At 38.7% G+C, this 23,023-nt stretch overlaps 1 protein-coding gene across 5 annotated transcripts in view; it reads right to left on the reverse strand.

The window, feature by feature from the left end:
• The window catches only part of CSMD3 (CUB and Sushi multiple domains 3), a 1,232,975-nt gene that overhangs the window by 95,542 nt on the left and 1,114,410 nt on the right, over positions 1–23,023 (reverse strand). For all 5 annotated transcript variants that reach the window (XM_030553724.1, XM_030553722.1, XM_030553725.1 and 2 more), the window contains 2 exons: positions 7,333–7,506; positions 3,164–3,337 (listed from right to left, as the gene is read on the reverse strand). In XM_030553724.1, coding sequence (XP_030409584.1) covers positions 3,164–3,337; positions 7,333–7,506 — 348 coding nt within the window. The remainder of the gene's footprint in view (positions 1–3,163; positions 3,338–7,332; positions 7,507–23,023) is intronic.

The following is a 23,023-nucleotide window of genomic DNA, read 5'->3' on the forward strand; positions in this document are numbered from 1 at the left end:
GCTTCTTGCTAAAACAGTGCCAGGAGAGGGTTCACAGCTGAGAATCATTAGCAGAGCTAGGTATCTCCCTGTCGCCTGGATTTAGGTGCCTATCTCTACAAGAGGGACAGGGCTTAGCACACACTCTTCTGGTGGCATCTCCCATTGGCTAGCTTAGGCAGGAAGATAGATCTATAGATAGCTGTCTATCTATCTATCTCCACCTTTCACTGAAGGGAGCTTTTGTTAATGATGTGAACAACTTGGTTGGTTCTTTGGGGTCCTCAGCTTCTCCTAGATTAGTACTTTGAAGAGGTAGCTAATAATAATTTTTTTTCATCTGCACCTGGTTAGGGGGTTGTGACCTTTCTTTCTGGATTCAGAACTCATCATGGCGCTCCATGCTCATCATCTCCAGGACAGATCATTACAATGCAGACTACATGAAGTTACCTCTGAAAGTAATCTATATACTACATGCAGAATGGTACTGCCCACCCTACTTAACTGTATATATCATTGTATTATACCTGTGGCTCTGGAATACTCTGTAGATTGAAATCCTAGTAATCTATTTCTAGGAACAACACAGGACACTGGTATTCACTTACGCATTTTTCATCCTGGCTGTTTTAGGGCTATTTTACATACCATCAGAAAAGGTGGAATTTCCTGGGTTGTTCTTGCTAACAGCCCTCCAGTAATGACATGCGATGACTGTAAACCAAGCATTTTCATTGGATGGAATAAGACTTATGGAAGCTATTTCTTCTTCTGGCCTGACTTTATTAACCTTCAAAGCAAAACTTATCTATTCACCCAGGCCTTTTATTTAAGCAGATAGGTGGAGGGGACAGAATGTTATTTGTAGTCTATAGGGAGTTTCTGGGCTCTGAGCATTTTCTGTTTTGACATCAAGTGTTTTATAGTAACTGTACATGAACATAGAGACTATGATGTATTCACTTTCAATATAATGAAAAAATGTATTAGTGCTACATGACTCATAAATACTGATCATTTACAGCAAACTGCAAAAAGCTTTGATCATTGTAACAATCAGTATGAGCACCGCTGTGATTTTCTTATAATTGAAATAGAGACCTTTTAGAAGGGGTACAGCACTTTTAAGAATGTTGTAGTGTGCACTGGACATATGGACAATATGCAAGTTTGCAGGTATTTGAGAGAGTACCAAATTTTAAATAGGTATGTGGATTAATGTTATTTTTAAACCTTAAAAATCTCCTGATCAAAGTCATAACTAGAGTTGCTGCACCCTAAAAAGACTAGTACTGATGATCTGATGCACACACTTAGTTCTCTTGTACTTTGTTGTACCCTATGAACAATTTAAGATTTCATGGATGTGTGTAAAGTTTTCATAAATCAATGTGATCGATACATTTATTGAGCCTCTGACCCTTATAGGCAATAACATATAACAGGGAGTACAGTACATTATTGCGGAAATACCAGTACACCAAGATAATGTATTGCTATTGGGCTGAAGACCAAATATACCTATTGCTGTTAGTACACAATGCGAGTTTTCTGTTGTGAATACAATAGAATAATAATGTCTTAACTACAAATAAAACATTTAAAAATAAAGTTCTGTAAATAGTTTTTCACTAGGGCTCAAGGCAGAGTGATAAATCTAATTGGAAGGAAAACGTATTAAGTAAGATGAATATAAACACACTATACAATTTAACATTCTGCATCAGCCTAGAACCCAAAGCTTATAGGAAATTTTGGGAAGCCCACATGATGCTGACTCAGCTGCAGGATAGCTCTTTGATGCCATTTCTACTTGGATGCAATCACGATTTCTTGAGAACTACATATTTTCTAAGGGGAGACAATTTTTTAAATCTTCAAAACATATTTCTGTAACCCTCCAGTTCTTGTGTATCAATATACTCATTTCAAAAGACACTACTATAAAAGCTGTGATCAGTAGCAAAAGGGCTGCTCCAAGAAAACTAGGTTGTATTTTATTGGGAACAGTAGTATATTTATATTAATTGAAAATGAAAAATACAAATAATACATAACACAGAAACAAATAAATCTTAAAATTTCAAGGGTATATTGACATGACAGAAGCTGATGTCGTTTTGCTTTTATGGTCTGATAAAACCAATTGCTATTCAACTGTATATAACAAACTGGGACATCTCCTAGTCCCCGAGTTAAGGTTTATAATATCTTTATATTGGATTTGGAGAATGACTATTTCATTCACATGCATACAGTGCAGCATCAGAGTTATTTTGTTTTAAGATACTGCTTCATTTATTCCCTATCAATAACAAAATCCAAAACTGAAGGTGTAAATCATTTACTCTCAATGCAACATTTTAGTGCTTCCAAGAATCTTACTAGGCACAGTGATAACTGAAAGTTATCTATACAGGCCAAACTATACATTCAAAGTTGGGCTCTTACATCTATATTTGTCCCCTATTTAAAAGAGCCATGCTTTTCAGATATGCTGCATGCCCAGCATGTCTCCAGTTAAGTCAACGGAAGTCTGTCTTATGAACAGATTATTTTTATTTAGGTGCCTTATATATGGATTTAGGTGCCTAACCTGGGTGTTTTGTATGGGCATATTGGTATGAAGTGACATTTCATTTGTACAAAGGAAAAACTTCTAAAATTTGCTACAATGAAATCTGAGTTAAAGAATTAACTTCTATACAATCAATAATACAGTGAAAACATATGAAAATAGGCTTTTAAAAGACATTATCAGTGAGTATAAGACCTCAAATTTAGACTTTATTTTAAAAAGATTTTTATGTTCATAGAAATGTTTTCATATTTCTATATTAGTTTTAATTTCATTGAAGACCTTTTAAATTCCATCCCCTGAATTTTGCTAATGAATGAGAACCTGAAAATAAAAAGACTAGGAACTAAAATGAAACTGCCCAGTTTAGTCTCATAGTTCAATCAGTGAAATGCAAACAGAAAACTAACTGTTAGGTGGTGAAAAATAAAATTAGATGTAGAAAATGCGTTCTATTTAAATACTCTAATTTTCTATTAGTAACTCCCATGATGATTTTTAAACATATATGCTTTGCTTTGACATTGTCCCTTTATTTCTTTTTTCATATTTGTTTTTCATATTCAGAGTAACCTCCAAATCTGTAAACATTTGTAATCATACCTTTACATATTGGTGGTGGATGGCTCCATTGCCTATTAGCCTGACACTGTGCTCTTGTTGGCCCTTGCATAGCATATCCAGTATTACAAGAGAAAGTCACATCATCATTGAAGTTGAAACCATTTCCACTTGTTCTTCCATAAATCGGACTACCAGGATGACCACAGCTAACAGCTAACATCAGGAAAAAATAAAAGTCAAGAGCATGCTGCTGTCACTTATCATAGTTCCATGTAATAGTGATGATTACTTGGCAGAATTCTAAAGCTCAGAGCATATGAGTGCCTCTCAAGAGGTATTTAAAGCTGTCAAGTCATTTAATCTTAATGGGAACAGAACAAGGTCAGTATCTTTCAGGAGGTGCTGAGCACTTTGTGGGGATCAGGCCCTTATTTTCTAAACATGATAAAAAGGTTACAACGAAAACTGTACCTCAAAATTCTCCTTATTTTTTTTTCTGAATTGCATTTAATCAGTTAGGAACGTATGATGCAAAAGGCTAATCATAAATGATCTGTGCATGGTGTCTAAGCATTCAGCACAGTGCATTTCAAATGGTCATGATCATTAAATCTAAACATGCAGTACTACAGAAATACATTAAAAAATTATGAAGGTCATTAACAATATAACCGATAGACAAAAGAGAAATCAATATTTTTGTCTGCTTCTATTAAGCCATGAATTTACAGTACTGACACTTCTAAAAATCTATTGTAATGTTATGGACAATTGCAGTGTTTAATGGTATGTCTGTCATTGCTACAATCCTTTAGTCAACCTCCTTGCCCTTTTCTGACGTATTGTACTGCACAATTCCTCTGTGTTCAACAAAATAGCTTCCATAATTGGTTGTGAAGAAACTATGTTCACCTTCTTTGCTGTTAGCAAAGACCAGGGAGCAATTATTTTTTTTCAGTTTTGCTGCTGATATTAACCCAGTTATTTGGACATTCCTGTTGAACTATGTCTCATTCTTGCTTTAAAGATTATTGACAAATAAACTTGTTCCCTAATGTCCAATACTTATTTCTATCTTCAACAAAAAGAGTAGTGGCTGAAGGAGTACAAATAGGAACAGAACAATGAGGTGTGTGTTTCTGTACTTTATTTATAACTTATTACTATTAACTATAGTAATAAAGTATTACTTTCAGAAACCTCTATCATATGTAAATCAAATGACAAATGAACAATTTAGGGTAATGGGATAATAACAGAACTGGTTCCACTGTGATTAGTTGAGGTTTTTATGGCCAGGGCTTTCTATTATAAAGTTCTAGCTATATGAAAAAAGGGTATTGTCAGTAATATTAATATAATTTCAATATTGTAATATCAATTTAACCCTATTTATGAACCACACTTGGCATTTCCACGATTACTTTTCATATACACACTTATGAAAGGGACAAGCAGTCTCAGAAGGGACCATTCTTAATAAATAAACAGATACCATTTTGTTGCATCCTCTCTTTTTTACCATAATCCAAGCTTACTAATGTCTGTTACAGCTATCCCCTATTCCATTTTGTTTCTTACAGCTGTCCCCAGACTCCATTTTGTTTTCTGTTCTCCTGTGGCCGCCCTTCCCTGGCTGTTAAGTTGTTTACCAGGGCCACTGCCCTTCTCAAAGGGAGGGCCCCTTACGTTGTTTAACAAGAGCCATTGCCCTTCTCAAAGGGATGGCCACTTGTGCTGCGTGCTAAGTGGGACCACTGCCCTGTTCAAAGGGTTAGTCCTGTTATCACCTCATTGAGCCTGGGCTTGGTGTAGAGTAGGCAATGTCCAGAGCTGCAAGACCTAATGTGTTTTTAAGATCCTGGGCATGAGTCATAGGCCTCATGTGCTCTTGAGTCACCTATTGCACAGGACTATGTCCAGGCATGTCTCTGGGCTTACCTTCAGTTTTTTCCCTGTGACCCCTCCCCTGTGACAGAGGGAGCCTATCAGGATTACTGGCGGGAAACTGCCCAAGTTTGCCCTTAAAACCAGACATTTTTGAAACACACCTCAGAAAGGTTCCTGCATTGCTGCCTGGTCTGATCAGCCAGGGGTTCTGGGGGGTCCTTTCTCCGCTCTCGTTTTATTTTTGAGCGTACCCCCGTTTTTTGAACGCCCCCCCCATGAAGAACGAATTTCTACCTGAGAGATCTCCTGATTATTGAGACTGTACCGAGCCCTCCTTGCCTCTTCTGATGTTGCTGCTGCTTCTGCCTTTGCTGCTGCCTTGGGGACTGGTAAGAATCCCTCTGTAAAACTTTCTATACTTTTATTTTATTATTTTAGCTGCTGGCTCTGTTTCCCCAGCACACAGACTCAAACTAAACCTTGGTCTGTGTCTTAAAACCTCTCTTAAACTCCAGGGCTCTTTGCCGCTAAAAATAAGTTTGTGCCGCTGCTAAGCTCTGCTCCTGTGGGCTTTGCCTTGGGGCTCTCTACTTTCAGCTGTATCCACCACTGTAGCCACCATCCCTTGCCTTCCTTGGGAGCTGGGTCCTGGACACATACCACTCTGCCCTCTGTAACCTCCCCATAGCATAAGGTGCACCATAGGTCTTGGGTTTTTTAGTTTAATAAGTCATAGTTTGTTAAGATTGTAGAGCTTGTAAGTTTCAACTGCCTTGTTATAGTTTACTGTTTTGTTGCTCCGTATAGTTGCTTGTTATAGCTTTGCTTAGAATTGTGATATTTGTTGTTTTGCCTAGTCGTTGGTTAAGATAGATAAGTTTTTTTGCTGCTTAAATTTGCCTTCCTGCTGTCCCGATCTCTCCCTGAACTTTCCCGTGTCTGTTTTTCCCCTGCTCCAATCTCCCCCTCTGTGTGCTCCTTCGTGTCTCCCTGTTATAACCCTTTGCTGCTTTTCCCCCGCATCTGCACTCCCTCCGAACTTCCCAAACCCCTTGCTGCTTCTCCCCCTGTGAAACTTCCCAAACACTTTGCTGTTTTTTTTTACCTTTGTTTTTGGTGTCCGCTTGTTGCTTAAACCTCTCTCTAGCCCTTCTTTACACTTCTCCACTGCCCCTCCCCTACCGAAGATCTCGCTGCTTCCAGCCGCTCGTCTGCATACCACTAATCACTCACCCTCCCTCCTGTTTCTTGACCCAGCCTTTATATTGATATTGTATTGTTGTACTGTAACTCACCTTTTACTTGTAATTATAACACCCCATTGGTTGTCTCCACTTTTCTGATATACTTTGTATTTACATTGATGCCACAGTGTTACATTGTGTATCTAGCTATTAACTCATATAGAAGCTACCATTTTATTTTGCATTTCTTTTGGGTATGCTTTGCATTTCCACACTGTATCTAGAGTTGCTTATTGACTGTACTGTATCCCATTGTGCCGAACCCCACTTGCTGTAGCCCACTATTAGAACTCCCTACACTGTTCAATAAGAAGAGCCCCCCCATCATTGTCTATTGTAAACACCCTATACACCCCATCCCATCGTATTTCATTATTAAATTCCCACCACTTCCTTTTTTTTTCCTTTAATAAAGAAATTAATTGGAACCCCAGCTGTGTGGTAATTGCTCCCCAAGATCCCATATACCTGCAGGCAGGGACAACTAAAAATAATCTATTTAAAGAAAAACCTTATTTTTTCTCATATGAGGTAAACTTATGTGATATGTTAGCCTAGTTACACACGAAGACCCTAATTTTCATAACACACCATTGATTAAAAAAGTAATAAAGTCTCAGTGAAAATGAAACAAATTTCTTGATGTGAACATTTTGGTCTTCAGTGCTAACAGTATAATTTAAGATCTAATAACTCTTTCTATTGATCAATTGTAAATACACTTAACATTCAGGTAACATCTTCAAAAGCATTTTCAAAAGTGACATAGGCACTTATGCTCCTTAGTCCTGCACTGATATTCAGTGAGCCAGTCTCTGAGGGGCCAGTTTTTCAAGGGTATTTAGGGGCCTCAAGATGCAGATGAACATCAAGTGGAATTTTCAAAAGCTGATAGGCGCCTAATTCCTATTAATTTAAATAGGAATTAGGTGCCTAGGCTCTATAGGAGCCTTATCTTTTAAAAATCTGGCCCTAAATCACCTTTGAAAATGGAACTTGGGCACTTGTCCAATAAGCTAATGTAAGCAGTACACATGTTGCACAAATAAGATATATTTTTCCATGCTTACTTACGCACACAGGATGGAAGCTGACCAGACCAATTGTGATCTTGTTGGCATATTCGTACAGAAGAACCAATCAAGCGAAAACCAGGGTTGCACTGGTACACAACTGTGTCTCTGTACCCATAATTCTCTCCAATCACTTGACCATTGACTATGAGATCTGGAACACCACAGTGACCAGCTGCAAGTTTCAAATAACAGTAATAAAACCAAAAATTATGATGATTCAAAATACATATGATAATATTTAAAATATCCCTCTAATGAAAAATAATCTACTTCTTTACATTTAAAATGAATATTTTAACAAAGTTTAACGTCTAAATTTCTTTAATTGATTTAATTCAAATAAAAATTTGTAAGCTGATGAAAATGAACAACCAAATACTTCTTTCATACATAAAAAGATCATGCCTAAAAATTAGAAATGCAAATCAATCAAACAAAGAGCTTATGTGATATTTATACTATGAAATTTGCATTCCAGAATTTCAAGCTGAGGCATCTACCCCTTTCAACAACAACAAAAAAGGCTAAATTCTTCACTGGGCAATATGCACACTTAATACCCACAAGAAAAGATTGGTGGATTTTAACTAACATTTTAATTAGAGCCAGTCATAATTCTGAATTTCTGTTCAACTGAAATTGTATAAGAACAACAACAACAAACAACAACAACCACCCCCTAAAAAAACAATATTTCCCATGGAATGCAAATTCTGAAAAAAATCAGTCGAAACCATTTTTCTGATTTTGACTTTTTTGTTATTACTTTATAATTTATAATATAACCAAAGGTTAATAAATTTATAAATAATTTAATTTTGACACAAATATTGAAACATTTTATTTGGATAAGATTGAAACATTCCATTTTTGTCTTACGGATTTTTTTTTTTAATTTTCTAAATGGGATTTTGTCTAAATCAACAAGTTCCTAGAGAAATTTTTGATGTTGACAAAACAGCATTTGCCAGTGGAAAAAACATTTGACCTGAAAATTTTCACCATCTCTACTTTTAGTTGATAAATACTGGAGATACAAAATCCCACCTGTCTTTTTTCTCTTATCTAGTTTTCTCTCTCTTTTTTCTTTTCTTTCATTGGTTCACTGTTTTCTTTTAGACTGAGTTTTCTTATATTTAGACATCTGGTTCGCAATAATTAAAAATAGCTGAGAGAGAATCTTTAGATAATTTAGCTGCAAAACTTATTAAGTGTCTACTAAGCATGTGTGAAATGTGATTTTTCAAAGGCTCATAGCTTGACCAAATTTGGGTGAATTTTCATGGGAATAGAAAAGGCACATCGCTGAAACCACTGTAATCTCCCTGCCCCATTTCTAATTCCAAACTATGGGGGAGCTGGAACTTCTTAATGCAATGTCTATAAGAATTTATTAACATGAGCACAACCATGTGTTTTACCTCATTTTCTTCTTGGAAATGGCTGGTTTTGCTAAAACTTTCCAAAAAGAAATAAAATCCCTGACATGGAAATTTCAGCCTGAATGAATACAGTTTTACAAAGTTCTAAGTAACTGAAAATGGAGTCTTATAATGGAAACCAATGTGGGACCTTAATCAGAGGCATTGCTGTCAGTGCCACTTATAATACAGTACAGGGACTTATTATCAAACTGAGATACATTATAATTTCATCCCTTAAGTACACCATGTATGCTTTAGAAATATTCTCTCTTTCCCTAAACATAGTTGAAGGAATTACAAATGTATTCACATGTACAATAAATGTGAGCAAATTCTAGTTATCTTTGCTCTTTAATTAAATGTTCTGTACTAAAATATGAGTTGGTCAGCAAATGCCCTGTTACTGGCATAAAAAAAGGAAGATAGTTACTTTCTACTTTACTAATGACTATACTGGGTGAACCTCACATTAGTATCTCCCTCCTTGACCATGCAGCCATAAGACAGCAACAATCCTGAATTTGTACCTTATAAGGTGCAAATACATGTCCCTCTATGGCAAGGATGACAGTGGGAATAAACTATATGTGACAGGTATTAGCCAGGTTGCTTAAAACACTACTGGAAGGTGCTCATATGGTATGGTGATAGGGAACTGAATATGGAATTGATTAGAACAAGTATTCAGATAGTAAAGATGCATCTCAGAGGCTGCATCACCTGTATAATGCAGTACAAAACTCACTAAAAGGAAAGATAAGGCCAGGCAAGAGGTATAGACAATTTATTAGCCAGTGCAGTATTGCCATCTCCAAGTATTCAAAAATAATGAGTCAGGCCCCACAAAATCACAATGTTGCTTAAAAATCATGAGGATTTTTAAAATGTTCCATTTTGGATTCTATTTATTTGCTATGTGGTTTCAGAGTCCGCAGATTCGGACAATCACAGCTCCCACTGGCCACGATTTGCCATTCCAGGCCAACAGGGGCTGTGGGAAGCAGCGTGGGACAAGGGATGTGCTGGCTGTCACTTCCTGCAGCCCTCATTGGCCTGGAATGGCAAACTGTGGCCAGTGGGAGCTGCAATCAGCTGAAGTTGCGGATGCTGCAGGTAAACAAACCATCCCAGACCGCCAGTGGATTTCCCTGATAGGCCACATGCCAAAGGTTGCTGATTCCTGCTATAGGGCTTCAGAAGTGAAAGGATCTAGGTTCACAGCTAGAAAAATTATGAACACAGTTCTACTATTCTAGAATCCAAAGGCAACAAACTATCATACAGTCTAAAAAAACCCTCAATATAGCATAATATGTCATACTAATGTGACACCTTTATCTGATCATCTAAAAATAAGTCAAAAGCATCCGGGGCTAAGTCCTGAAGGTTTTACCAAGTTTTATCCATTCTTTACTCTGCCTTCAGGAGAAATCTTGTCTGATGAAGAGCTGAGTGAAATCTAGGTGGAGACTTTTAGGATCAGCCCCAAATTCATAAATTCTGAAAACACCATCTGTCAGGCAGGTACTGATGATAAACTACATACGGATGGTATCTGTTTTCTTGTTTTTAAATGTGGATACTACAGAAAATGTCCTGTCAGCACCAACATACATAGTTCCTGCATATTCTGATAAAAGAACCTTTGTGGCCTTTGCTGAAAACTACAATCATTTCTGCAGTTGAATAAACTCCCTCACATCCATCTCAGCCCTAACAAAGGCAAACACTCCCTAGTTTATTCCAGAAGGTGTTGTTTTTTTTTAAATTTTGTTTATATCCCCCTCTTAATTCCACAAAATAAATGGAGAGAAACCAAACCAAACCAACAATATAACAAAAGCCAGAATGAACTCCTTGGTTTTGATTCTCTGTATTGCAATTTAATATATAGGCTGCCAAAATGAAAGGGGAGAAATCAGAAAAGGAGGGGCTTTTCTGAGAGCTTTCATTTACTGAAGTTCCCATAACCAAGGAAACCACTTTCTTTGTCTGTACATCTTTGAGAATGGCTGCCTCATTACACAGGCAAAAAAGAGATGAAGAAACAGGTTTTTAAATGAAAATACTACTACCCAAAGTTGGCAAACTTGCAAGAGTAATTTTTATTGATCTTCTATTTTAGTCTTTTTTGTTTGATTCTCTTGAGACTAAAGCTATTTTAATGATTATTACCAGATCTCTTCGTCTTTTGTCATTTTTTGTTAAGGTCACTGTGATGAAAAGAATCCCAAAGTGCCCATTTGACATCGATAAGAATGTGAGCATACCCATAGCTGCATTTTCCTCTCTCTGTCTCTCACTAACACACACACACACACACACACACACACACAAACTTCTGTTGTTAATGGCGTTTCATAATTTCCAACCTTTTGTTTTCAAGACTTTATGCCAGGCAAGGTGTGATTCTTTTGTCTTTTTTAACAATATTTGAAACAGATCTATCTTGACATTTTAAAGATATAAAAGTACAATTCAGTGTTGAAGCTGATGTTGGTTTGCACTCCAGTCTCTCTTTCTCCTTCTCTCACTCTCTTTAATGGAAAGTTTTTAGAGCATTTAGCCTACAATTTGGATAAAGTTTTTGGTCTGGGAAAAAGTACAAACTGTTTTGTTTAGTAAAATAGATGTTGCACATGCACAGTAAATTTTTTGCTATTAAAGAACAGTTACTAACCTGTTCTGTAATTGTTATTCTTTTAGATGTGTCACACTTGTCCATTCCAGTCTTAGTGTCTCTGAGGCCAGGGCATCGCCACTGGAACCTTTATCCCCCAGCAGTACCTTCCAGGTGGCTTGAACTCCCCCTGGCGCAGCACACCACTACATTCAGTATAACGGCCAAAGCCACCCTTAGCCCTGCTCAGTTCTTTCTGGATGAAATTCCAGAGGGGCAGGAGAGTGGGTCATGGAATGGACATAAACAATATGTCTCGAAGAATAACAGTTACAGAACAGGTTAGTAACTATTTTTTCTTCTTCAAGTGATTATGTATGTGCCTTTCACTCTTGGTGGCTCACAAGCCATAGAGGAGGAGTCTATTTTAATACAGGTTGGAGAACAACTCAATGCCCTTTAGCATCATCTCTGGAATCTTGCTCAAAAGGCCACCAAGGCCAGCTGTGACCTCGTCAACTGAGCTGTGCCTGTGTCATGCAGAGCGACATTAGCCAAACTACAGCACATGCATATACAGGATGCAAGCCATGAAGAAATTCTCTAAATGGAGAGTGATTGAGCTCTCTCTCTGTCAGTCACTGCTATGAACAGCTAGGGTAATTTACGAAAGTGTCTGGTTCAATCCAGGTAACATTGAAAGGCTTTTCTGACATCTAAAGTATGCAAACATTCTTCCTCCTTTTTCGTATGTGGTTGCGGGCAGAAAACAGGCAAATAAATTGGCTGGTAACTGTGGAAAGAGGAAACCACCTTTGGGAAGAACTTCAGATGAGGGCACTGGCAAACCTTATCCTTAAAACAGATTGTACATGCAGGCCCCAATATTAACGCCTGCAGCTCCCCTACCCTTCTGGCCAAGGTAATGACCACCAGAAAAAACATCTTCACTGATAGAAGCAGAAGTGAAATCTTAGCTCTGTCTCCAAAGCTAAGCCCTGAGGGAGAAAGAAACCCAGGGACTCTAAAAAAACCTTATCTATTCATAATAAGCAGTTTAATCTCATCAATAACTACATTATTAAAATGCCTTACTTTTCCTCAATCCTTTTCATAGCTCCCTTTACAAAGACTTGTTTCTGGACTAGGCTTTCTCTCTTGTATGATTAATATTGATGTTTCAGGTTTTATAAGTAGTTCTGAATATGTTGAACTGAAAAACTGCTTAGTAACATCCCATTTTGGTGAGACCAGATGGAGCTATGCCTCTATTTAGCAAGGTAAGTAAGTGGCTTTTGTAGAAGGCTTTCTACTATATAGGAGGATCTCTTGAACCTCTTTCAAGCAAGACTGCTCTCTAGTGGAGGACCCTTGCAGTTATGTGAAGAGATTGTAGGCTCAGATGAAGAAGGCAACTGGTCAGAAGGTAGTATAGTGAATTGGTAATGATTTTGATTTAACAGAAATTGGAAGTACTTCCTGTGACCTTTAGTGATTGCCACATAGAAGTAGGCATCTTTTAAATTGAGGGCAGTGTACCAAGGTCAGGAGATCAGGTCATAGGCAGTTATGCCTAGTAGCCAGAGCGGCAGTCAGGCCTAAAGGTCAGAGTGGGAGTCAGGCCTTGTGGTCAGAGTCCAAATGCCAGTGCCAAGTATAGAGACAGAGCTGCATTCAGGAATCAGAGCCAAGGATCAGAACCGAAGTCAGAGTACGAATGCCAGAGCCAAGGGTGAAGACAGAGTCAGGTATCAGATCCAAGGGTTGGAACCAGATTACCAGGAGTCAAGGACGGCTGGAGGAGGGCTGGTTCTAAGCTAGGAGCAAAACTAGGGCAGGATGGGAACAAGGCAGGGTGCAGGGCAGGATTTGGGCTGGACATGTGGAGGAACAGAACAGGAGCAGAGTTTGGTGAGAGACAAGCACAGGGAGACAGAGTCAGTGAGCAGTCAGCAAGCTGCTGCTGCTGCTGAACTTAAAAACTGGCCTGTGGGCTTCTTCAGTCAGTTAAGCTGGGCAGTCAGTCAGGCAGCCTTTTTGGCTCATTAGAGCTTTCAGTATTGTGTGCAGAGTATTGGAGCAGGCACAACTTCAGAGCCTCACTCCTGACAACCAGTCCCCAGGACTGGTTAGGGTGACAATCCAAATTTATCCTTTTTAACAGGTTTCAGAGTTTTAAGAGTTTCTTGAGTTGATGCTGATTTAAAATTGGTCCGGGACACCCCTCCCTTTGCTTTTGGAATTAGGAAATATTGGGAATAAAATCTGTTCCCTCTGAGACCAAATGACCCTCCCCATGGCTCCCAAGCAAGGAGCAACTGTGCTTCCTGGACAAGGAGTTTCTCATGAGAATGGTTCCTGAAAAGAGATAGAAAGGAATGGGGGTGGTAAGGAAGAGTAGAAGCAAAATGGAGAGTATATCTCACTTCCCCAGTACTCAAAATACAGGGACTGGTATGTCAACCTCAACTGGCCCATCAAAATAGCCACCTGTTCAAAAAGTGGGGAATTACAGTACCAGAGGTTGAATCAATGGCAGTGGTGCTGGGGCACCAAACTCTTGTAAGGATGGAGCCACCACCACTGAGAAGCAAACCAGGTTTCTTGTCACATAAGCACCAAGAGTGGAAGGGACATGTGCAACCACCTGAAGAATGAATGTAGTTTTTACTGTGAATTTAGACTAATTTAGTCTTGAATGAGGCCAAGGAGACCTGTTCTTTCCTTTCAGTTCACAGATTTAGCTTATTTGTTTCCATTCAACTGCTTTTTACTTTATAGTATCTTTGCAAGATAGCGGACCGGATTTTTATATCACACTGCTGGAGTAACAACATTAGTCAACTGAATTACATCAATGTACAAAAGGGGCAAGACCAGAATCTGGTCCAGTATCTCCAGTTGTTTTCATCTGGGAAATAATCCATACTTCCTCCAGTTAAGATCCCTACATAAAAGGCTTCCGAAGCATCCGAAAAGTGAGCTGTAGCTCATGAAAGCTTATGCTGAAATAAATTTGTTAGTCTCTAAGGTGCCACAAGTACTCCTGTTCTTTTTGTGGTATATAACTATTGCTTAAATCAGCCTCTACACCAGATGCCTTCAGGATAGCTAGCATAACACTGATTTTTTTAAAAAAAGGCCCCAAAGGTGATTCTAGCAGTTACAGGCTGGAGAACCTAACTTCAGTACCAGGTAAACTGTTTGAAACTATAGCAATGAACAGAATAATCAAACATATAGATGAACATGATATGTTGTGGAAGAATCAACATCCAAACTGACTCCATCCACAGTATTATTATTTTGTAGACTTTGGAATACGTAAGCCACCTATTTTAATAGCTTTTCAGACCATATGGTTTCATTGCTTTCACCATCATCATCACCATCACTAATGTTTTGGCTCACTGGGCTATCTATGCCTCATCATCTCTTCCTTTCTTTTTAACTATGAAAAAGTTCTTCATCTACTATCAGGGTCTCTTTCCTCAATAAATGTATCTTCAAAATTACGTGATAAGCTATTGTACACTAGGGTACATTCAACTGACTGTACTTTAATCCAATTGATGATCTTTTTTATTATTGTTTTCCCCACCTATTTGAATGTCTTCTTCATTATTTTTGTCAGATTTCTTTTTGTTGGAACTTTGCTGTGTCAGGAATGATTTATTAGCCATGACTCGAAGTGGTCTCCTTTAAAAAAATCACCCAGAGATTCCAAGACATTATATCTGAAATATTATATTTTCCTAAACTTAGAGGAAGAGAGAACTTGCATTCCAGATACCATGACCTGGTATCTGTGAGTAAATGCTGGCATTTTTATAATGACTACTATAATTGAATTAGTTCTGGTTGCTGTCTCATCTAAATGCAAACTCCTCTATTACTAGTAAACTATTCAAGACACGTATCAGAGGGGTAGCCGTGTTAGCCTGGATCTGTAAAAGCAGCGAAGAATCCTGTGGCACCTTATAGACTAACAGACGTTTTGGAGCACGAGCTTTCGTGGGTGAATACCCACTTCGTCAGATGCATCACCCACGATGTATTCACCCATGAAAGCTCATGCTCCAAAATGTCTGTTAGTCTGTAAGGTGCCACAGGATTCTTTGCTGCTCTTCAAGGCACAGGCTTCAACATGTCTTCTTGATCAAGTTGAGTCTGTTCTTCATTCCTACATTTCAATTTATATGGATATTTAGTGTGGTACCATTGAATGCATGCTGTTTTTAAAAATGTTGCTGCATCTTTTTGGATCTCAGTATTAACTTACATTTTGAGAACTAAACAAACCTGTTGTTCCAGCTGTTGCTGTTGCTGATGATGATGGAGAGCTGAAGAAGGGCAGGCAATTGCCCCATCCACTTAGTGTCATCAGGAAGGCCAGATATTATATAACCACCTGAGCACATGCTTGTTTTTGGAGTATTTTGTATTAAGTATTGTCACAGGACAAGATAACTTTTTAACAGGGGTTCAAGCCTAGCTCTGTACTGTTGCTTGTTTACACATGGAACAGAAGTATTGTGGGGCTGATTATTCCTGGGACATATGGGGACTATAAGCCTTATAGCAATGTATGCTGCAGAAAAAAAGGAGAGATACAAGATAGACAGATCTCATTTGTCAGGGTGATGGGAGGCCCATAAGGGTCAGGAACTGCTTGTAGGCCCTCCCAGTAAGAGAGCCTGCAGAGAGAAAGGCTACCAATGAGCTGTTCAGTGAGAGGAAAGGCAGAGGAAGAAGTCAGACCTGTTGTGGCAGTTTGGAATAGGGCCTAGGGTGACCAGATAGCAAGTGTGAAAAATCAGGACAGGGAGTGGGGAGGCAATAGGAGCCCATATAAAAATAAGCCCCAAATATCGGGACTGTCCCTATAAAATCAGGACATCTGGTGACCCTAGAACACACTGGTCAATCCATCCTGAAGAAAAAAGCATGGACAGGAAACATTTCCTCTATAATTTAAAAAACGTTTGTATTCTATTCTCATCCTTATCTGTCCCTCATTACTGTAGTATCTGACGGCTTTCCAGAAAGGCAGCAAATGATGTGACTAGCATATTTGTGTGAGGCTTCATTAAATCAGACCCCACAAGGGGTCTCAGATTTTACCAGTTTTATTGTCACTGAAAAAAACAACAACAATAACAACAAAAATAAAACAATAAGGAGTGATAAAGTGGGCTGAGGAAGTAGCTCCTGCCAATAAGCATAAACAAAATTTAGCTTTAAAACAGTCCATCTTGAGAGAGAGACTGTATTTTCAAGGGAGGGATTTCCTACTTTTGTCCCTCCTTGTATTATTTGTTTTTGTAATATGCTTTCCAAAGGCAGATGTTCAAAACAAAGACATTTTATTAGACAGTTTATATTTTAATACTTAATGTGGTGACTTCACATGGAAAGGAGGTCACTAAACAGAAAGGTTTTCTTATCAGAGATTGATCTCCACCTTGTTTACCTCTATCTATAGCAAATTCTGAGGTCATTCAGGCCACTTGGCGGGGGGGTGGGGAGCTTCCATTTCTATCCCTATGACCCTTTTTTCCTGTTCAAGCTACTTTTGAAATTTTGGGGAAGCTATTCAAACTCCAGGGACAGGTTTTAATTCCTGTCATAGATACTGTTTCATCTTGAATGTTAAAGCCATTAAACAGGAGGGGAGGAAGACTCCATTTTGGAGCCTCTTCAGGAAATCAGTAAAACATTGAAAGATCTTATTATGGATTCTGCAATGTTACATAGATAATTAATGTATTTGAAAATTATACTGGATAAAAGCTTTGATAGTTACACACTTGGCCTTCCTTGAGAACTTGAGAGGGATATTAATGTTTCTGATTTTATTAATAACTTTAATCCTACTCTTCAAGTCTCTAAAATATTTCATATTTCAGATAAAAATATATTTCCCGTGATTCTTGCTAAACTGACCCTACATTCTGCTATTGCCACTCTGCTATTGTTGAGTGTTTGGTTTTGAATGGTTGATGACTTATATTTAAAAAAATATTACTACTTTTCCCCCCAAGTTAAGAAAGTACACATTTTCCCAGATAGTGCTAAAAGCGCATCTATACTTTAAAAAAAAATTCTTTTGCATGCTTTGGTTTTTAAAGCCTTGGTTATTTTTTGCTCCTAAACTATGGCTTTACAAAGATCAGAAAAATAATCTTTTCTTAGAATTTGCTGATTCTAGTGAATTTTATCTTCCACAGAAAGAAGTACCTGAATTAGACAAAGAAGGGAAACTCACTCTTTGTTGCCATTGATTCAATTACTTGTTTTTGTCAGTTGATTACCTCTACCTTACTTTATTATGATTCATTACGCAGAAAAAAGAATATTTATGCCATACTTAAGATGTAGCCAATGATTTTAGTTTAGTGTTCTCTTATTGGGTGATGTTATGATTAATGTTATGTCACATATTGTATGTTAAATAGAGTAAAGTTGTAGGATTATGGAAGTATAAGCGAACACTAAACTAAAATCATTGGCTACATATGTGTGAGACCATGCAGTTCGAAATTATGTGTGTATATATATATATATATATATATATATATTACACATTGGATATATATATATATATATCCAATGTGTAAATATAAATATTACATATTTTAAAGAAGTATGAATAACTAATTATTTTGAGTCAAAATAGATAATATGTTTAAGTTGATAGCAATGTTCTTTCTGACTTTTAATTTACTCATGATCAATTATTGTATTTGAAAATTATTTTTTTAAATATCTGCTGTCCTTCACCTGTAGATATTGCTTTATATCCATTACTGCAGGGAATGTCAGTGGTGAAAAAAAGGTCTAAAGGTTTCATATAAACTGAAGTACAGCAATCCATTTCCTCCATCAAAAATTTTGCTTTCTTCCCTGAGGAAAAAATACAACTAAATCTTTCATTCTCCTGGTTATAAACAGTATATTCAATAGAAATCTCTATTTCTGATACTTCTAAATGTTTTTTCCAGTATTTATCATAGAGGTTTCCTCCCACAGAAAATGATTTTGCTTTCTCGTAGTGAAAGAATCCAATATAATTGTGAGAGGCACTCTGTAAATTCAGAGATACAACAGTCACAGTTTTATCTCTGTCACCTTAAACTAACAATTTGAAGTGTGTTTTTCACATTTTATTACTACAAAACTTGCAAAATATTTCATTTATTGTTAAGATCTCCATACTAAACCTGGTTGAGGTATTTTTCTAAATGTTTTGGAACACTGTTTTGTCTTAGAAGTGCTCTGTTATGCCATCCACATTAAACCAGACTCACCTATCCCTCCTTAATTGTCAATATAGCTTCAACACTGCAAAAAAAGTTTGTGAGCAAACATACTAATTAACCAAATAAATTTCCTATAGCCATTCCCTTCTGCATTCACCTTCTGTGAATATTTGAACCATCGAGGTGATTCATTAATATGAATATTCACACAATACAGCATTGCACTTGAAATATTCAAGATGAGATGGGACATAGTTTAACATGGGAGGAGAGAGACTGAATATTCATTGTCATAGCCCTGGCACAGAGGCAATTGGACTACTCATACATGGAATTACCACACCCTTTGCAATTAGAACTGTGCAATTAGCCCAGAAGGCCTGTCTAAATTACCACAATTTCTTGAGGCTAATCTATAGGCTTCAGGATTACAGACCCTCAATAACACCATGTAATGCAGTCCCAGCACGTACAGGCCACTTCTACATCCAAAATGCCTCCTGTTGTAGGACTTGCAAGGGGAGCCTCTGGGGGTGTCTCATGGCTTTCTTCCACAGCACCTGCATTGTGCAGAATCCTTCCTCAGCTAGAAATGGGACTTTTAGACCCCCTTTATGCCTCTCCTGCTGTTCCTTTAGGTGATCTCACACCATATCTGCACCCAGACAATAAATCTTACAATAGCCTAATTTTTCTTAGAAGGATGTGTTGGACACCTATGTGTCCCACATAGGTAAAGGTTTATTTTATCTTAAACACCCTAATTCTACTTATCAGCTACCTCTCCCTAAGTGTATCTATGATCATTTCTCCTTGAAAATAAAGTTACACTGATCCATTAAGTGAACAGAAACAAACAAGACCAACATATGATGTCCATAACCAGTGACAACCAACACAGCTTGTGCTATGTTACCATTGCTGTTTGGAAGTGTTCTCCCTTGTGCTGAGCAGTGTATTGGTATGGGGGTACAATAATCTTACAGTATGCATTATAATATCATTATTTGTAGTGCTGTAAAATTTTGTTATGTATTGCAATTTGCACTAGCTGGTTGGATTCTCTTGATCAAGTTCAGTGCTGTGTGGAATGTATAGTAATTGTTTTGGTTCTACTTTGCAGAATTTTTGTAAATTTTTGCAATGTTTATGCAGCTGGAGTGGGACATGAAGTTGTCTAACAGGGTGATTAAATTGTAAGGCAGTTTTAGGTAAATCTGTTGGGAAATGCTTGGGGTCTCCAATCTGGATGCTTGGGGGAAAGACGTTGCTTTATGCAACAGGACTTAGACTCATAGACTCATAGACTAATAGGTCAGAAGGGACCAATCTGATCATCTAGTCTGACCTCCTGCACAAGGCAGGCCACAGAACCCCACCCATCCAATTTTATAACAACCCCTATCCCAGGATCGAGTTATTGAAATCTTCAAAACTGGTTTGAAGACCTCAAGCTGCAGAGAAACCACCAGCAAGCGACCCGTGCCCCACGCTGCAGGGGAAGGCGAAAAACCTCCAGGGCCCCTGCCAATCCGCCCTGGAGGAAAATTCCTTCCCGACCCCAAATATGGCGATCAGCTAAACCCTGAGCATGTGGGCAAGACTCACCAGCCAGCGCCCAAGAAGGAATTCTCTGCAGTAACTCAGTTCCCATGTCATCCAACATCTCCCCGCAGATCATTGAGCAGACCTATCTGGTGGTAATTCAAGATCAATTGCCCAAATTAACAATCCTATCATAACATCCCCTCCATATACTTATCAAGCTTTGTCTTAAAGCCAGGAAAGTCTTTTGCCCCGACTACTTCCCTCGGAAGGCTGTTCCAGAACTTCACTCCCCTAATGGTTAGAAACCTTCGTCTAATTTCAAGTCTAAACTTCCTAATGTCCAGTTTATACCCATTCGTCCTCGTGCCTACATTAGTACTAAACTTAAATAATTCCTCTCCCTCCCTAACGTTAACCCCCCTGATATATTTATATAGAGCAAGCATATCCCCCCGCAGCCTTCTTTTGGCCAGGCTAAACAAGCCAAGCTCTTTGAGTCTCCTTTCATAAGGCAGTTTTTCCATTCCTCGGATCATCCTTGTAGCCCGTCTCTGAACCTGTTCCAGTTTGAATTCATCCTTCTTGTACATGGGACACCAGAACTGCACACAGTATTCCAGATGGGGTCTCACCAACGCCTTGTATAACGGTACTAACACCTCCTTATCCTTGCAGGAAATACCCCGCCTGATGCATCCCAAAATCGCATTCGCTTTTTTAACAGCCGTATCACATTGGCGACTCATAGTCATCCTGCTATCAACAAGCACCCCAAGGTCCTTCTCCTCCTCCGTCGCTTCCAACTGATGCGCCCCCAACGTATATCCAAAATTCTTATTATTAGTTCCTAAATGCATAACCTTGCACTTTTCACTATTGTATTTCATCCTGTTCCTATTACTCCAGTTAACAAGGTGGTTCAGATCTTCCTGAATAGTATCCCTGTCCTTCTCCGTGTTAGCAATACCCCCCAGCTTCGTGTCATCCGCAAACTTTATTAGCATATTCCCGCTCTTTGTGCCAAGGTCAGTAATAAAAAGGTTAAATAAGATCGGTCCCAAAACCGATCCTTGAGGGACTCCACTAGTGACCTCCTTCCAGCCTGACAATTCACCTTTCAATACGACCCTCTGGAGTCTCCCCTTTAACCAGTTCCTTATCCAACTAACAACTTTCGTATTCATTCCCATCTTTTGCAATTTGACTAACAGTTCCCCGTGCGGAACCGTGTCGAACGCCTTACTGAAATCTAGGTAAATTATATCTACCGCATTTCCTTTATCTAAGTAATCCGTCACCTTCTCAAAGAAGGAGATCAGATTGGTTTGGCACGATCTACCTTTAGTAAATCCGTGTTGCAATTCGTCCCAATTACCATTGACCTCTATGTCCTTGACTACTTTCTCCCTTAAAATTTTTTCCAAGACCTTGCATACTACAGACGTCAAGCTAACAGGCCTATAATTACCCGGATCACTTTTATTCCCTTTCTTAAAAATAGGAACTACATTAGCAATCCTCCAATCATACGGCACAACCCCCGAGTTTACCGACTGCTTAAAAATTTTCGCTAACGGGCTCGCAATTTCACGCGCCAGTTCCTTTAATATCCTCGGATGGAGATTGTCCGGGCCCTCCGACTTCGTCCCATCGAGCTGTTCAAGTACGGCCTCTACCTCAGTTGCGGTAATATCCACTTCCATATCCACATTCCCGTTTATCATCCCTCCATCAACCCACTTTTAAAATTTCCAGGATATGGTTCTAAAGGAACCTCCAGCCCTTAAAATTGAAGTACAGTGATAGTTATGTATTACAATGTTTAAGCTTTAACATCTGTTTTACTTCCAAGTACGTGCCTGGGGTTGACAGTGGCATACCAGATGCAATGTCTCATTTTCATATCGACAGATTTCAGGAGCTGGCACCAGAAGCCAGCAAGGAACCCAAAAAGATGCTGCTTGCTCTATGGAACCTTGGCGTATGATGGTTGTCAGTGTAGCAGAAGAGGTTGGTGGCTCTGTGAACATTAGGGAGCTATGGGAGGAGTTAAAATATTTTTGTGCAATTGCAGGATCTGGAAGGCCTGCCACCAATATGGCCCATAACAGAGGAACCCAACCATCTCCACTCGCCTATTGGCCCTTACATTTGTCAGAAGGCTAAACGATTACCCAGATCCTTGCAGCAGTTATTTAGTTTGAAGGTTTCTAGAGTGGCAGTCTTGATGTACCAATCTTATGGAGGATACACATTGGACCCATCACTGTTAATATACTTAGGAATCTGGTGCAATCTGGAACCCATATGTCATTGTGGACAGGATGATACCTTGTTCAGAACAGAATTTCTGGTAGCATTTTTTTTTCTTTTTTAGTTTTTCAGATAAGCAAGCTAATATCTGGGTCCTGTAGGGATTTTTCTGGAAGGGCTCTGGAACTGAGGGATATACACTGCTATATACAAGGTTATATTAACCTTGAAAAAGTCAAAGGCTCAAGGAGGCTGGACTGAATTCATTAATCTGTAGGATGGTGACAAGCCCTGAATATGCCCTTTAGAGACTGTGAGGGTGTACATGGTAATAAGACCAGGGAGGAATGGGCCTCTCTTTATTCACAATGATGGGAGTCCACTCACAACATATCAGGATGGGGAATGACATGGTTGGGGATCCCAGCACATGAATTTGATTCCCACTCACTCAGGATTCCAGCAACAACAGCAGCGGCCCAGCTGGGTATGGGGCCTAGTGCAATTTGGGCAATTGGGTATTAGACATTCTGAAGCATACAGAACATATGCAAGACTCCAGGTGGGGGAATCAGTTTTAAT

This window comes from Gopherus evgoodei, chromosome 2, assembly GCF_007399415.2.
Source record: "Gopherus evgoodei ecotype Sinaloan lineage chromosome 2, rGopEvg1_v1.p, whole genome shotgun sequence".
NCBI classification, from domain to species: Eukaryota; Metazoa; Chordata; order Testudines; family Testudinidae; genus Gopherus; species Gopherus evgoodei.